Below are 18783 nucleotides of genomic sequence, written 5' to 3' on the forward strand. Positions count from 1 at the left end.
TGCGAATTGGAGGGTCAGTAGTGAGCGGGTGGGTTAAGGAACTGGAAACAATGGTGCTGAAGGTCACGTGACCCTTCATAAGAACAGTGGGAAACTACAAAAGAAATCTTGCGACGGCACAAAAGCGAATTGTTAATCTTAACTCTCCTCCCAGTGCTGCTGCCTGCTCTCTGTTTCTCTCCCTTATGAAGCTGTTCATAGCTGAGGTTGCACCTGGCTGTTTACCTCCCCCTAATTTTTTTTTATTTCAAAGATATACTTTATTCATAAATACTCTGAAATAAGCCATTACTGAAATGACATTTCCAATCAGTGCAAAAAAGTCATATTTACAATTTCCTTAACTTTAATATTTTATAGTGCTCAGTTCCAAGACATTACAGACATTCCAGTTCAGTTCTTCAACAAACTATATACATTCGTCACATTTCACTGTGTGCTGTTTTTACAGAGTTGCACACAGTTACGCAGTCCGAGGGGTTTTTGCAGTTACTAGCCCCTCGGTCTGCCTTGATTGAAAGGCTTTAATCGGTGGCCTTTCTCCATTGCGCCTTTGCGGCAGCTGCCCTAAGCTTGAGAGCGTTCCTCAGCACGTAGTCCTGGACCATGGAATGTGCCAGTCTGCAACATTCGGTCGAGGACAAATCTTTGCACTGGAAGATCAGCAAGTTTCGGGCGGACCAAAGAGCGTCCTTCACCGAGTTGATGACCCTCCAGCTGCAGTTGATATTCGTCTCGGTTTACCTCCCTCTAATGGATAATTTAAGAGGTTTCACGAATAAGGAATGAACGGCAGGCACCTTGTGTCAAAGAACCACTTGTGAGCCATGGTTTGGCCACCCTGATATATATATATAGTGTAGCTGAAGAAAAATGTTTTTAAAATGTGGACTTAGATTGTTAGCCTTGGATTGAGCTTTGCTCTCTTGCATCAATGTAATTGTTACATTTTGCTTTCATAAGTCTTTATAATTGGATTATAAGATTTTCTTTTATTTAAATAAATTTACAACCATCCTTTAGATGGTGATGGGGTACAGTTTCACAGGTACCGGCAGCCACCCAAATAGCTTTTGTACATTTGTAAGCCTAGATAGAAAGCGTCAACAGGCTATTGTGCTGTGGAGAGTACTGCATTCAAAATGCTAATGTCCATACATGTACTTTGCATATGCTTTCACTGGCAGGCAGTTGGGAGCAGTTGCTGTATTTGTTTCTTCTCTTCCCTCCTCCCAGCTGAGGTACACAAAAATTAGTTGTAACAAATTCTGCTGCGGTTAATTAATCCTGGACATTAATGTCTACAAGGCTTAGTGATGTAATTATTGCATTTACACAATCACGTTATTGCCGTGGTGAATTTTAGTAATTCAAACATATAGTAATTAATGCATCTCACACTTTTAAATCTACAATAAGCAGAGAGAAAGAACTTTAATTTCATCATGTATTTGGGATATCCCAAAAGCGTATCACAGCTCGTGGATTTCTCTTTCGAAGCACAGGCGCTGTTGTTAGGTTAGAACATTTATAAGCCAACTTGCACAAAGCGAACTCTTGCAAATGCCAAATCAAGGAATAACTAGATAATCTGTATTTGTCAGAATTAGGATCATAGAAGCATACAGTGCAGAAGAGGCCCTTTGGCCCGACGAGTCGGCATCCACACATGAGAAACACCTGACCTCCCACCCAATCCCACTTACTAGCACTTGGCCCATAGCCTTGAATGCTATGATGTGCCAAGTACTCACCAGGTACTTTTTAAACAATGTGAGGCAAATCACCTCCACCACCCTCCCAGCAAGCGCACTCAAGATCATCACCATCCTCTGGGTAAAATAGATTTTCCTCACATTCCCCATTTACATAAATGACAAATAATAGGTGACCCAGCACCAATCCCTGTAATACGACACTGGCTTCCAGTCACTAAAACAGCCGTCTGTCATCACCCTATGTCTCCTACAACTGAGCCAATTCTGAATCCACTTTTATCAAATTATCCCATGTGCATTTGCCTTCTTTATAAGTCTCCCGTGTGGGACCTGTTTAGAGGCTTTGCGGAAATCCATATAAATTACATCGACTGCACTACCCTCGTCTACACACCTGGTCACCTCTTCAAAAAATTCAGTCAGATTTGTTAGGCATGCAGTCCCTCTGACAAAGGCATGTTGACTATCCCTGATCAAGCCTTTCCTCTCCAAATGGAGACAGATGCTCTCCTTCAGCATTTTCTCCATTAATATCCCTACCACTGACGTGAGACTCACTGGTCTGTAGTTCCCAGGCTTATCTCTACAACCCTTCTTAAATAGCAGAACCATATTAGCTGTTCTCTAGAACTCTGGCACCTCCCCTGTGGCCAGAGAGGAATTACAAATTTGGGTCAGAATGCCTGCAATCTCCTCCCTTGCCCCCCACAGTAGTCTGGGATACAACTCATCTGGACCTGGCAATTTGTCCACTTTTAAGCCCACCAATATCTCCAATACCTTGTCCTTCCCCATGTCAATTTGATGTTGTTTGCAGGAACATTTTTGTCAAGGACACCAGGAGAATTCCCTGCTTTTCAATGGGGTGGTTATTTTGTCTGCATCAGAACTTGTAGATAAAGCTAGTGTTTGTTCTGGAGGAGAGCACTCCCAGCAATGTCACATTCCCTTAATACTCCATGAGAGTATCAAGCTATCAGACTTTTGAATGGACCTACCTCTCATTAAATTGATCTTTCTCTACACCCTAGCTATGACTGTAACACGACACTCTGCACTCTCATTTCCTTCTCTATGAACGGTATGCTTTGTCTGTATAGCACGCAAGAAACAATATTTTTCACTGTATACTAATACAGGTGACAAATCAAATCAAAAAAGCTAGAATATTTGCTGAGGTCCAAAGTAGGTCTTGAATCCACTGAGGTAAGAGTGATAGAGATGAACAAAGCTGACCATTTGAGTAGAATCAAATAACTTTTTATATTGAAAAGAATAGAACACAAGGGAGAACTTGTAAGTAAGCAGTAATGGATTGATAAATGCTGAAAATAGGTTTATTTGTATCTGCTTGTTGAGCTTCCTGATACAGTACACAAAATCCATTCATTATAATGGATGTATTTTTCCTTGTGATGTCCTCGCAATTTTTTTCAGTGCTATGTGCCACAATAAAAACATCATGTATTTAGTTCCTTTAATGTAATTAACATGCTATTCAGGAAGGAGACAGATGTGTAGTAGTAATAGAATTGGGGGAGATGATGGCTGGTGTAATCAAAGAGAAGTGTTGAGAAATGACAGTGCAGGTGATTGGACAAGAAGAGTTGAGCCATGATGGTTGAAAGTTCCCAGATTGGAGCATGGGTATGCTCCACAAGGCATTGGCTGAGTTCTAGGCTTGAGAACTCACCATGGAAATGCTAAGGGGGCAAGAATAGTGCATCACAATATAATTGTGAAGAATATCATTGTGGCTTTAATCAGGGTGATCTCTGCATTGTCTAGAGCATAGAAGTTGGGAAAACTGAGCATGGATCTGTTAGAAAAAGTGTGTTCAAAACCTTAAAAGCCATAGAAAGATGCTAAAAGACATACTGTGTTGTGTAGGAGAGGATATTTTAAACACTCAAGTTATTTTCAACTGTGTTTAAATATATAGTATTTAGCCTACTTAAACACTATAATAGTGGTCTGACCAAAATGTTTGTAAACAAGTCCTAATGAGTTCTAATCACAGGGAACAAGACAATTTATATAAGGGAATTCTTGTGAGGCATGCATGAAATATTAAAAACATATGCTTCGATTTGAGTATCTCTCAAATGTGGCTGGATCCTAATGATAGTTCTGAAGTTTAGTTGAAAGGTTCAGATTGTTCTGATAGGAAAGGAGGTCAAAAAGGAAGAGTGAAGCTGTATTTGTAAAAACCATATAGTTGTAGTAGAGTGGGCGGATATTAGTCATTAGGTTCTGGTGCATCTGGTAAAAAGTTAATTCTTTGCATCAGTGGTAGATCCTGTAGCAATGGTAAACCTTTTAATGCTGTTGACAGCAGAAAATGATTAAGGACCACATGGGTCCTTTTGTGACTTTTAGCAGGGCAGGATATGGCTGAAATACTGAATGTGATTCTGCATCTGTTTTCACTATTGCAGACGGTTCTAAGGTTCAACTGATGCTGAAGAGGGACAATGCTATCAGTGTAGGAATGGCCTTAGTTATAACTAAGACATTCAAAGCTACATGGATAATGGACACAATGGCATTTATTTCAGGGGTGCTAAAGGAAAGGGAGAAATGTAATGTGAGCCAGTGGTTCATAACTCTGAGTTTTAGGCTAGAACCATAGAAAATTACAGCTCAGAAACAGGCCTTTTGGCCCTTCTTGTCTGTGCCGAACCATTTTTTGCCTAGTCCCACTGACCTGCACTTGGACCATATCCCTCCACACCCCTCTCATCCATGAACCCGTCCAAGTTTTTCTTAAATGTTAAAAGTGACCCCGCATTTACCACTTTATCCGGCAGCTCATTCCACACTCCCACCACTCTCTGCGTGAAGAAGCCCCCCCCTAATATTCCCTTTAAACTTTTCTCCTTTCACCCTTAACCCATGCCCTCTGGTTTTTTTCTCCCCTAGCCTCAGCGGAAAAAGCCTGCTTGCATTCACTCTATCTATACCCATCAAAATCTTATACACCTCTATCAAATCTCCCCTCAATCTTCTACGCTCCAGGGAATAAAGTCCCAACCTATTCAATCTCTCTCTGTAACTCAGCTTCTCAAGTCCCGGCAACATCCTTGTGAACCTTCTCTGCACTCTTTCAATCTTATTTACATCCTTCCTGTAACTAGGTGACCAAAACTGTACACAATACTCCAAATTCGGCCTCACCAATGCCTTATATAACCTTACCATAACACTCCAACTTTTATACTCGATACTCCGATTTATAAAGGCCAATGTACCAAAGGCACTCTTTACGACCCTATCCACCTGTGACGTCACTTTTAGGGAATTCTGTACCTGTATTCCCAGATCCCTCTGTTCAACTGCACTCTTCAGAGTCCTACCATTTACCGAGTACGTTCTTCTTTGGTTTGTCCTTCCAAAGTGCAATATCTCACACTTGTCTGCGTTAAATTCCATTTGCCATTTTTCAGCCCATTTTTCTAGTTGGTCCAAATCCCTCTGCAAGCTTTGAAAACCTTCCTCACTGTCCACTACACCTCCAATCTTTGTATCATCAGCAAACTTGCTGATCCAATTGACCACATTATCATCCAGATCATTGATATAGATGACAAACAACAATGGACCCAACACCGATCCCTGCGGCACACCACTAGTCACAGGCCTCCACTCAGAGAAGCAATCCTCCACAACCACTCTCTGGCTTCTTCCATTGAGCCAGTGTTTAATCCAATTTACTACCTCCCCATGTATACCTAGCGACTGAACCTTCCTAACTAACCTCCCATGAGGGACCTTGTCAAAGGCCTTGCTGAAATCCAGGTAGACAACATCCACCGCCTTCCCTTCATCCACTTTCCTGGTAACCTCCTTGAAAAACTCTAATAGATTGGTCAAACATGACCTACCACGCACAAAGCCATGTTGACTCTCCCTAATAAGTCCCTGTCTATCCAAATATTCGTAGATCCTATCCCTTATCACACCTTCCAATAACTTGCCCACCACCGACGTCAAACTTACTGGCCTATTTCTTTTGGAACCTTTTTTAAACAACGGAACAACTTGAGCCACCCTCCAATCATCCGGCACCTCCCCCGTGAATACTGACATTTTAAATATGTCTGCCAGGGCCCCTGCAAGTTCAACACTAGCTTCCCTCAAGGTCCGTGGGAATACCCTGTCCGGTCCTGGGGATTTATCCACTCTGATTTGCCTCAAGACAGCGAGCACCTCCTCCCCTTTAATCTGTAAAGGTTCCATGACCTCCCTACCTGTTTGCCCTATTTCCGTAGACTCCATGTCCGTTTCCTCAGTAAATACGGATGCAAAAAAACCATTTAGTATCTCCCCCATCTCTTTTGGTTCCATACACAGTCTACCACTCTGGTCTTCAAGAGGACCAATTTTATCCTTCACTATCCTTTTGCTCCTAACATACCTATAGAAGCTCTTTGGATTTTCCTTCACTCTGTCTGCCAAAGCAACCTCATGTCTTCTTTTAGCCCTCCTGATTTCCCTCTTAAGTAGCTTCTTGCACTTTTTATACTCCTCGAGCATCTGATCTGTTCCTTGCTGCCTGTACATTTCATACAACTCTCTCTTCCTCTTAACCAGTGTTACAATCTCCCTCGAGAACCAAGGTTCCTTATTCCTATTTACTTTGCCTTTAATCCTGACAGGAACATACAAACTCTGCACTCTCAAAATTTCTTCATTGAAGGCCTTCCACTTTCCATTTACATCCTTACCAGAGAACAGCCTGTGCCAATCCACACTTCCCAGATCCCTTCTCATTTAATCAAATTTGGCCTTTTTCCAGTTCAGAACTTCAACCCGAGGACCAGATCTATCCTTATCCACGATCAGGTTGAAACTAATGGCATTATGATCACTGGATCCAAAGTGTTCCCTCACACTCACATCCATCACCTGCCCTAACTCATTTCCCAATAGGAGATCCAATATCGCATCCTCTCTAGTTGGCACCTCTATATACTGATGTAGAAAATTCTCCTGAACACATTTTACAAACTCTACCCCATCTAAACCTTTAACAGTATGCGAGTCCCAATCTATATGTGAAAAATTAAAATCCCCTACTATCACAACTTTGTGTTTCTTGCAGTTGTCAGCTATCTCTCCGCTGATTTGCTCCTCCAATTCTCGCTGACTATTGGGTGGTCTATAATACAACCCCATTAATGTGGTCATACCTTTCTTGTTTCTCAGCTCCACCCATAGGGCCTCTGTAGACAAGCTCCCTAATCTATCCTGCCTGAGTACCGCTGTAACATTTTCCCTGACCAACAATGCCACCCCCCCACCTTTTAAGCCTCTGCCTCTATCCCGCCTGAAACATTGGAACCCTGGAACATTGAGCTGCCAGCCCTGACCCTCCTGTAGCCAAGTTTCACTAATGGCTATAATGTCATATTTCCATGTGTCTATCCACGCCTTCAGCTCATCTGCCTTCCCCACAATACTCCTGGCATTGAAATAGACACACCTCAAAAGATTATTTCCACCACACTCTACCCTTCCATTTGTGATTTTGCTTGAACTAACCTGTCTTTTTACCCCTGCTCCACTATCTGCTCTGGCACTCTGGTTCCCATCCCCCTGCAAATCTAGTTTAAACGCTCCCCAATAACACTAGCAAATCTCCCTGCAAGTATATTGGTCCCCTTGTAGTTTAGGTGTAACCCGTCTCTCTTGTACAGGTCCCACCTGCCCCAGAAGAGGTCCCAATGATCCAAGAATTGGAAACCCTGCCCCCTGCACCAGTTCCTCAGTCACGTGTTCATCCGCCCAAGCATCCTACTCCTGCCCTCACTGGCATGTGGCTCAGGTAGCAATCCTGAGATTACTACCCTCGGGGTCCTGCTTTTTAACTTCCTTCCAAGCTCTTTGTACTCACTCTTTAGGACCAAAGAATCTTATAATTATAGACCTGTTTGCTTGTCAATGATGCTGTTTCGAGAATAGATGTTGAAAGGCAGTGTGTAAGGATTGCTACTTATGGCCACTAGTCGACATTGGTAGCTACTAAGGAATCTCAGCAAGATTTTCAAAAGTGGAGATCCTGCTTCTCTAATCAGATTAAATTTTCTTTTGAGAAAGTGATTAGTGGCTGATGGCAATCTGATGGATGAGCTATTTCTTGATTTCCATTTACTTTAAATATGGGCAATATTGACAAAGCAGCATTTATGTGGTGGGGTTTCTCTGACAAGCAGTCCTTGGGGTGACAGTGCTCTTGAGATGGTGTTAGATAAGGAATTCCAGGATTTTGACCTAGTAATGATGAAGCATTGGCATTATATGTTCAATAAGAGTTTTAACAACACCAGGTTAAAACTCTTACTGTTTACCCCAGTCCAACGCCGGCATCTCCACATCATTATATGTTCAAGTCAGGGTGGTGGGATTAACTGAGTTAGAATCATAGAATCCCTACAGTGCAGAAGAGGCCATTCGGCCCATTGAGTCTGCATCAACTTTCTGACAGAGTATCTTACCCAGGCCCTCTTCAGCGCCCTTTCTCTGCAGCACCCACACATTTACCGTGTTCAATCCATCTAATCTGCACATCTTGGAGCAATTTAGCATGTCCAGTCCACCAAACCTGCACATCTTGGTGACTTGGTGCATGACTTGGAGGAGATGGTGTTCCCATAATATTTCTGTTCTTGATGGCAGTTATGGTGGAAGTAATGCTAGGGAGTTGTTGCTGTGCTTCCTATAAATATTAATTTTTGCAACTTTAGTGCCCTGGTGATAGAGCGAAACAATATTAGTAGCAGAGATGCTGATCAAATTAACTGCTGTGTTCTGCATAGTGTTGATTTCTTGAGTGCTATTGTGACTGTATACATACAGGCAAGTGGTGAGCATTCTATCACACTCACGATTGGAATTGATGGTCAGATATTATGTCAGATAAAAAAATGGTTCTAAACTTCCAGGCAGTAGTTCGTTACCCATGGAAGTAAATCTGCAAGGGCTAGGTCATAAACAGAGTCCTGCAAGGACTTTTATTGTAGCCATTGCTATTTATGATTTAGATAAGCGCACATTAATGGAATTATTCACTAATTTGCAGATGGCACAATGATATGCACAGGAGTTCGGGATATTAAACAAATAAATAGGCCAATTTAGTTGAGCAAGAGAATAGGCCCATGAGTGACAGATGTTCTTCAGTATGAACAGATACTGAGTGTTAATCCCACCACCCTGACTTGAGTGTGAGATGCTTTATGAATGTGATGGGGTACTCATTAAAGAGGGGAGGCTATAAAACAGGAGAGGCACTGGAAGTCATTGTTTATACATCATTGAAGATCCACAAAAGTGGCCTGGAATTTGATGTGGTAATGATGCTGTCATTGTGCCACTGAAACTGATAACAACTTTGGGAGACCGGACATGACCAGAATAATACAGAAGTTCTGTAATTGCTCCTCAGGGTGCAATTTATAGGTTCCCTCAAAGTGCAATTTCCCTTGCAATCATGAATTGATGAGGACCCGCACTTCTGCACTTTTAGTCTCGCAGTAAAAACCCTTGAAAAAGTCTCACATCTTGAAAGAGGTATAACTGGGTTTTTAATGGCACGCTAGTTTCATAGTTCTTAGTAAACATTCCAATGGCTCTGAAAAGCTCATTTTGGACTTCTGGATTTCTTTTCCCAGAGTTGGTGTCCTCCAGGATATCCAGAGTATGGATTCTCTGCAGTCCTTCAAAAACAGATCTAGACACGTTCCTGAGAGAGGAGAATATTTTCAGATATAGATTGGTTGGGAATAATAGGCTCTTACGAGTTACCACAATTTCCTGAAGCCTTTTTTAATTGTCTGCGGAAGTTGGAGAGGAATTTTTAAGAGCCTTTCCGAAATTGACCTCGGGTTTATTTCTTCTCCCAGGAGATTGTATGACTTGAGAGGTGAATAAATGGAGTGACTGCACCTTTCTGGATGGAGTGAGCCTGATGGGCCAGGTGATCCTTTGGTATTGTTGAGTATATATAATGTCATAATCTGAAAAATACATAGTTTGAGTTATTGGAATTCCTGACTTTAATGGAAACGTAAGTCTTTTTTGTGACCACTTAAAACAATCCACAGACCCCGGTGCTAGCTCCAGGCAGATTTTGGGATGGTGGGTGATGAGTTAGCTGAAAACTCACCGCCCAAAACATGTGGCAAGAGCTATTTTAGCTTATTTTAAAAGGTGGATCAGGTTTTCATAAAGGGGTTGCAGGGCACATATGGCCTAAACTATCTTTATGGGGACCAGAGAAGCACTTGTGGTTCACCTGGTCCCACAAAAGAGAATTTTTTTTTTTCAATCTTTCTGTAGCTAATTTACTCTGCTCAGTTCAGCCTGGCAAGAATGCTGTAGTAACTTCACTACTCTGGCTTTAATTAAAATTGCAGTTGTGGTCCAAACTGTCATCTTGACCTGCCACATATGTTGGGGGGTGGGGGGAATGCCCAGTTTCTTACAAGCTGATCGATAAAATAAGACTATTTTCCCATGTTTTGCAGTTCATTAATGATATGTGTTCTGTTCTGTGTGTGTAACAATTCTTGATATGTGTTCTATTTTTGTTTACAGTGGATTTGACTATGAAATTATAGTGATTGATGATGGAAGTCCTGATGGGACACTTGAAGTTGCCAAACAGTTGGAACAGATTTATGGATCTGATAAAATTGTAAGTATTTGGGCATTATCTGTAAAGTAGCCATATATGCAGAATCTTTTGCTTCAGGGAACTGGGTGGTCTATAGGGTGGCATAATCTTTTCACCTCTGGGACTTTTCTGAAATCAGTGCAAGTAGGATAAACATAATCTCTCTGTCCAGCTGCTAAATGTTCCAAGGGAACTGAGTTTGTGGCCAAAGTTGGTAGAACAGAACACCCCATAATTTGGCACTGACTGGTAGTTTCACTGAGATAGGCCATGAGGATAGCTCTTATGGGAAATGGAAATATTATACTGTAGCAGTAAGAGCATAAGAATGTAAGGAATGAGGCAAGGCCATTCAGCTATTCAAGGTCATCAAGCTACTGTAGTTCCATCTAGTGCTTTTGTGGTAGTGTAGTTAGTCCCCTGTAGCTCCTTCTGAATTAATCAACTCAAACCACAGCTCCTATCACCATTTTATCTTAAATTTAAACTATGATTTCATGACCAGAACCTGTCTAGTTCTCTTTTGAAATGTTGACGACTTCAGAATTCACTGGACAAAATTACAGTTTTTTCCATGTGAATTCAATATAAGCAATTTTTTCAGGACTTAAATTCTGAAGTAATTTTCCTGAGACTTATTTCCTGAATTGCTGTAAGGAAATGGCTACTTTTTGTAGGAAGGGAAAATTGGCAGCAAGGCCTAACAACCAAAAGTAGAAAAGAGGAAGAAAGATGTTATAATGTGGGGCTCTTTATTTGTAACACTGGGATGTGCAATAAATATTGCTGCTTTCAGAACGCATACAAATTCTATCAGCATTGGGACCATCAGGTTGGCTGATTTCCTATGTGCTTAAATATGGAGATCAAAACTGTACACAATACTTCATATATGGTCTCAGCAAAGCCCAATATAATTGTAGCAAGATTTCTTTATTTTTATACTTCAATCCCCTCATCATAAATGACAACATCCCAATTGCCTTCCTAATAGCTTGCTGTACCTGCATGGTAAACTTGTGCTCTGTGTAGAGTATACTGAAGTCTGCCATCTACAAGGCACGAGTCAGGAAAGTGATGGAGCGCTAATCAAAAAGCAGAAAACTGCAGATGCTGGAAATCTGAAATAAAGACAGAAAATGCTAGGGGAAATAACCTCAGCGGGTTAGGTAGCATCTGTGAGAGAATCAGAGATAACATTTCGGGCCTGTGACTTCTCATGAGATTGCATGGATGAGTGAAACTGCAACAACACTGAAGAAGTTTGACACTGTCCAGGACAAAGCAGCCACCACCACCATTAAACATTCACTCCATCTGAATTGGAACTACATCCCTATTTCTTCAACGTCGCTGGGTTCAAGACCTGGACCTCTCTTCCGAACACCACTGTGGGTGTACCTACACCAGATGAACTACAGCTCACCTTTTCAAGGGCATTTAAGCATGGGCAACAAGTGCTGGCCTTGCCAGTGACATTCATACCCCATGAACAAGTGAATAACAATTTTTGCAAGTGATATGCTTTTTTTATGGTATCTACAGCACTCTTTCAACTATTGTTAGCTCTGAGTTACATCCAGCCTAATTTTGATGGTTTACTTTCCCGAGAGAGAGGCTCTCTCTTTTATGCATTGTGTCAACTCAGCTCACCACAACAATAAGGATATCCTCTGCCATTTAATTAATCCTTTCTGAGCATGCGAAAGTCTACAATGTGTACCTAATTAGTAATTGAGTCTGTGATTAAGGTGCATTATAGGAGAAATGTACTAAATTCTCTGAATAACATCTAGCTTAAGTAATGCCTAATATGGGACTATATAATCTTGAACGTAGATTTCAGAGACAGAAAAAAATGTTCTTTTTGCCAATGATTTGTTATTTTGACCTTGATATGTCTGCATATATGAGGTAGGAAACTGCACTGCAATCTCAGAAACACCATTCCTATTTTACATAAAATCAGTGGAGCTCTCCATTTATTCTCCATTTCCCTACAAAAACCTGCCTCAGCATCTTGCCTTTCAGAACCAATTTTATTTTTTACCTTGACAAAACTAAAGCTGACGGAGCACAATGATTTCAAAAGAAGAGTTCATGAGAGATTCTGCACTGCCAGCTAGGAGAAGTGGAGAACATTCATCAGAACATTGGGGCTACTTCCATCTCTGACCCATGATCCTTGCTAAGACTACATCATCATGGAGTTATTCCAACACTCAAAAAAAAATAAGAATGCAGTAGCCCCTTTCAAAATGAATTCTGTAAACCCTAAAAAATAAATAAATCATTCCTTTAAAAACTAAGGCTAACTATTTATGTCACAAAACTATAATTAACAAAAGAGAAGAACATGAAATTTATATTTATGCTTCTACAAAATGCTTCCTCTCGGTCATATGCACATTCATGCCATTAAAATGAACCTCTTGTTCATTTCAATCAGCCTTTTTGAAATCAATCTTTATTATAAAGCTGTAGCAGAAGAGGGCATATTTGGATAGTTGAGAGTTATCCGCTTGCTTTACAGCTGTGCCTTTTGTCATTTGTAAACCAACTTATCAGAAAAGCAGAGCATACTTCATGGAATTGCTGGCTGTTTGTTCCTTCTCAGGCTCTTGAACATTAATATCATTGTTGCAAATGACCAACTTCAATTTTTCTATGCTTAACAAAAGAGAAACAAAGAAAGGTAGGCAAGAAGAGGATGGAGTCTTAATGTTAAGTTTTAAAATGTATTTATTGGTGTCACAAGTTGGCTTACATTAACACTGCAATGAAGTTACTGTGAAAATCCCCTAGTCGCCATGCTCTGGCACCTGTTCGGGTACACTGAGGGAGAATTTGGCATGGCCAATGCACCTAACCAGCACGTCTTTCGGATTGTGGGAGGAAATCGAAGCACCCGGAGGAAACCCACACAGATATGGGGAGAACGTGCAGACTCCACACACACACACACTGACCCAAGCTGGGAATCGAACCCGAGTCCCTGACGCTGACCAATTTTTAAACCTCTACTCACACTTGGACGTGTTTATTAAAGAAGTGGTCATTGGGTTTTTCTTTATTCTTTGATGGGATGTGAGCATCCCTGGTAAAGGCAGCATTTGTTGTTCATCTCCATTTGTCCTTGAGAAGATGGTGGTGAGCCACCTTTTTGAAATGCTACAGTCTATCTGGTGTAGGTACACCCACTGTACTGTTAGAGAATTCCAGGATTTTGATCCAGCGATATTGAAGGAACGCTGATGCAGTTCCATTTTAGGATGGTGTGTTGTTTGGAGGGGAAGTTGCAGGTTGCAGGTCCCATGCATCTGTTGCCTTTGTCCTAGGGAGTAGAGGTCACAGTTTTCGGAAGTGCTGTTAAAGGATGTTTGGTGAGTTGCTGCAGTGCACCTTGCATATGACACGCACTGCTGACACTGTAGAAGGAACAAATGCTTAAGTTGGCATATGGGGTGCCAATTAAGTGGACTGCTTTGCCCTGGATGGTGTCAAGTTTCCTAAGTGTTGGAGCTGCATTGATCCAGGTGTTATAATTGTGGTCAGAAGCTCCAAGGTGTTTTTTGAAGTCAGCCTAGACCATAAGTTTTGCACTTGGAATTTGGGACGGGTAAACATAAGCTGTTTCACTCCAGGTATGATTCAAGTGACCCACTAGGGAACTTTTATCAAACAAAGTTTATTTAAGAATACAGTTAACCTATAATAAGACAATTGGCAATAATTTTTACCAATTACAAACAATGAAAAAAAGACCATGATATTGTATACACCTTAACAGCTAAATATAATGTTCCAAAAACTCCCACAAACATACGCTCCGTTCTAGGCTTAGCGCAAAAAGTAAGTATGCTCACGTGATGCTGCTTTGCAACACCTACTCTGAATTTCTCCTTTGGATGTTGAATTGAAAATGCTGAGGTCTTCTCAGTCCTGGAACTGTTTGCCCACCTTGAGACACACCGAGCTACTGCTTGCCTATAGCTTCTAGCTGCACCTTACAGACAGCAGAATTTCCAATACCAGAATGAAGCACGGTGGCACAGTGGTTAGCACAGCTGCCCCACAGCCCCAGGAACCTGGGTTCGATTCCCAGCTTGGGTCACTGTCTGTGCGGAGTCTGCGGGTTCTCCCCATGTCTGCATGGGTTTCGTCTGGGTGGTCTGGTTTCCTCCCACAATCCGAAAGACGTGCTGGTTAATTGCATTGGCCATGCTAAATTATCCCTCTGTGTACCCGAACAGGTGTCGGAGTGTGGCAACTAGGGGATTTCACAGTGACTTCATTGCAGTGTTAATGTAAACCTACTTGTGACACTAATAAATAAACTAAACAAAATACAAAAACATTGCTTTCAGCCTGGAGTCCAAATAGCTTCTGCCAAACTGAAAGGGGATTTCTTGTGTGAGAAAAATAAACTATCTAAAAGTACCACCTGACCTGTCTGTCAGTCGCAAACACTGCATTAGTCCGAATTAAAAATAAACATAAGGCCCTTTATATGTGCTTTATATAGGGCGGCACAGTAGCACAGTGGTTAGCACTGCTGCTTCACAGCTCCAGGGACCTGGGTTCAATTCCCTGCTTGGGTCACTGTCTGTGTGGAGTTTGCACATTCTCCTCGTGCCTGCGTGGGTTTCCTCCGGGTGCTCCGGTTTCCTCCCACAGTCATGCTAAAATTGCCCTTAGTGTCCTGGGATGCGTAGGTTAGAGGGATTAGTGGGTAAATATGTCGGGATATGGGGGTAGGGCCTGGGTGGGATTGTGGTCAGTGCAGACTCGATGGGCCGAATGGCCTCTTTCTGTGCTGTAGGGTTTCTAAGATTTCTAAGATATGGCTTTAGCAGCAATAAAAGGGCATCTGCTCAGACAGCTCAGTGCCAAAATAAAAAAAAGGCCTGATTATAAACTGATTAAAATACATTTCTTAAAGGCACAGTAGCATTACACAGGCAAGTGTATTCCATCACAATTCTAACTTGTGCCTTGTAGATATAAGACTATCCACTATTTACTGTACAAGATACAAGGCACCAATCTCTCAAAAGGGATTGTGGGTTCATTTATTAAAACTAGGCACATGAGAACAGTTATACATAGGTATAAAGCTTGAAGCCATCAGAGCTGTGTCTGTGCTCTGCTCAAAACGAAGTGAAACTGAGGCTGGATTATACGACACGGGGCAGCACTGTGTTAGCACTGCTGCCTCATAGTGCAAGGGACCCAGGTTCAATTCCGGCCTTGGGTGACTGTGCAGAGTTTGCACGTTCTCCCCATATCTGCGTGGGTTTCCTCTGGGTATTTTGGTTTTCTCCCACACTCTAAAGATGTGCAGTTTAGGTGGATTTGTCATGCTAAATTGTCCCTTAGTGTTGGGGGATTGGCAGAGTAAATACCTAGGGTTGTGGGATAGGGCCTGGGTGGGATTGTTGTCAGTGCGGTCTTGATGGGCCGAATGGCCTCTTTCTGCACTGTAGTGATTCTATGACACATTTCCCTTCTAGTAATGCCATGCTGATATCCCTTAAGACATATTAGAACAAGGAGGTGAGTTAGTCGCCACAAAATTCCCAGCTTCTGACCTGCACTTTTAGCCACATTTATATTGCTTCTGTTCAGGGTCAGAAGATAGAAAGATAAATCAAGTGTGTGAAAAATTGTGTGGAGAGCGAAGAGCATAAAGAGAGATGATGGAAGGGTACAGATTCACAAGCACCAAAAATCCCTTACCTGAGGAGCTATTGTTTGTTTGTCGGTCTAGAGAGAAAAATATAGACTTCCAGAAGGTATTTGACAAAGTTCCTCGTGAGAAACTGTTGGCTAAAATTAAACGTTTGTGGAATGGAAGGCAAATTATTGACCTGGTTAAGAAATTGGGTGAGTGACGGGAAATGGTGAGTGGTTTCTTGAAACCACTTGAAAACAATAGGAAATAAAAGCTTGTTTAGAGATCCTGTTGATGAGGGGACTGTGGACAGCGACATCACCTGAGGTGATGGGAGACACAGGCACACTTCCTGTTATACGGAGGAGGGAGTCGAGGTTTGGTTTTGTGTCTCCTTGTGTCTGTATTAGAAAGAGATTCTACTGCTGGGGGAAAGGTGTTGGAGAGATGATACCATTATTCAAATTTTGGACAAATTTAGTAACAATTACTTCTCAGTTAGACATTTGTGTGTTCAAGCCCAACTCCAAGATTAAGTATACTACATTGTTGAAGGTACTGTCCTCTGGAATGAGTTGTTAAAGCCATCTGCCTACTTCAGTGATCCAGGTGGGGATAAACCTAGAATATTCTTGCAGTGCCGAGCTAACATCTTCCCTTAGTTAAGATCACCAAAAATAGACTGACCTGGTAATTCATTTAATTGCTGACTTGTGGGACATTGCTACTGTAAAATGGCTGTCCTGCCACATTTGTCCTCATAGCAATGATTGTATTTCATTATAATAATTCATTATAAATGAAAGGCTCTGGGACATTTCTAACAGATGTAATCAGGTATTATATTTCTATTTTTAAAAAGCTGTGAATTTACTTGTAATAAACTTGTTTCTTAAGCTGAACCTTTTAGTAATACTAAACACTTTGAACACTTATTTGGCAAAGATGAAAAGGTGCAAGTTGTTTTTATGTTTTACAAAGATTCATACATCTTTTTGGCTTTTGCCACAGAAACCCATGTAGTAAACAGCTGACCTGTTTTTAAAAAAAAGGTTCCCATTTTACATGTAGCGATTACTTCATAATACCATGAAGTGTAAGGAGAACACATAGGAAAGTACTATTTATTTTCCAGGAACTAAGTTTCTGTCTTGGAGCTTATCTATTACAAATCTATTAATCTTTTTTTAGAGGTGTGAATCCTAACTTCCATGTCACGGAATCTTCCCTCATTGTGAAAGAGTAACCACTTATTTTGAACAATGCCATAGTAACAAAAATTTATTTTCCTTTATTCGTTTGTGCAATGTGGGTGTTGCTGGCTCGGCCAGTATTTATTGCACATCCCTAATGGCCTTGAGAAAGTGATGGTGAACTGCCTTCATGAACTGCTGCAGTGCAGTCCAGACCATGGGGTGTAGATATACCCATAGTGCTGTTAGGGAGGGAGTTCCAGGAATTTGGTCCAGCGACATTGAAGGAATGATGACATATTTCCATGTCAGGACGGTGAGTGGCTTGGAGGGAAACTTCCAGGTGGTGGTGTTCACATGTGTCTGCTGCCCTTGTACTTCTAACTCATAGCGGTTGTGAGTTTGGAAGGTGCTGTCTCGGGAGCCTTGATGAGTTCCTTCAGTGTGTCATGTAGATGGTACACACTTGTGCCACTGTATGTCGGTGGTGGAGGAAGTGAATGTGGGGATTGGGTGCTAATCAAGCAGGTGGCTTTGTCCTGGATGGTGTTCTTGGAGCTGCACTCATCGTAACCAGTAAAGAGTAGCCCATCACACTCATGACTTATGCCTTGTAAACAGTGGATGGGCTTTGGGAGTCAGGAGGTGAGTTACTTAGCACAGAATTCCAAGCCTCTGACCAGCTCTTGTAGCCACAGTATTTATATGACTAGTTCTGTTCAGTTCTTGGTTATACTCCTAGGATGGTGATAATGAGGGGTTCAGCAATGCTAATGCTATTGAATGTTAAAGAGCAATGGTTAGGTTCCCTCACTGGAGATGGTTATTGCTTGGCACTTGCATGGCCCTAATGTTATTTACCACTTGTCAGCTCAAGCGTGGACATCATCCAGTTTTTGCAACATTTGGACATGGCTGCTTCAGTATCTGAGGAGTTGTGAACGGTGCTGAATATTGTGCAATCATCAGCGAACATTCCCATTTCTGATCCTATGGTGGAAGGAAGATAGTTAATAAAATGGCTGAAGATGATTGGGCCTACTGAGGAACTACTGGGGTGATGTTCTGGAACCGATATGATTGACCTCCAACAATCACAGCCATCTTTCATTGTGCCAGATATGCCAGATAAAACCGGCGGAGAGTTTTTCCCCCCCGATTCCCATTGACTCCAGTTTTTCTGGGGCTCCTTGATGCCACACTTGGTCAAATGCTCCTTGGTGGCAATGGCAGTCACTTTCACCTCACCTCTAGAGTTCAGCTCTTTTGTCCATGTTTGAACCAAGGCTGAAATGTGGGCAGGTGTTGAGTGGTCCTGGCGGAACCCTAACAGTGTCATTGAGAAGGGTATTTCGAAGTAAATGCTGCTAGATAGCACTGTTGATGATCTGTTTCATCATTTTACTGATGATTGAGAGTAGACTGTTGGAGAGGTAAATTGGCCAGTTTGGAATTGTCCTGTTTTTTGTGTGCAGGGCATACCTAGGCAATTTTCCACATTGCTGGGTAGATGCCAGCATT

General features: G+C 41.8%; 1 protein-coding gene across 1 annotated transcript in view; it reads left to right on the forward strand.

Moving 5' to 3' along the window:
* The window catches only part of dpm1 (dolichyl-phosphate mannosyltransferase subunit 1, catalytic), a 79669-nt gene that overhangs the window by 25181 nt on the left and 35705 nt on the right, over positions 1 to 18783 (forward strand). The window contains exon 2 of the mRNA XM_078236457.1: positions 10317 to 10416. Within this exon, the coding sequence (XP_078092583.1) occupies positions 10317 to 10416 (100 nt within the window). The remainder of the gene's footprint in view (positions 1 to 10316; positions 10417 to 18783) is intronic.

This window comes from Mustelus asterias, chromosome 20, assembly GCF_964213995.1.
Source record: "Mustelus asterias chromosome 20, sMusAst1.hap1.1, whole genome shotgun sequence".
Taxonomy (NCBI): Eukaryota; Metazoa; Chordata; class Chondrichthyes; order Carcharhiniformes; family Triakidae; genus Mustelus; species Mustelus asterias.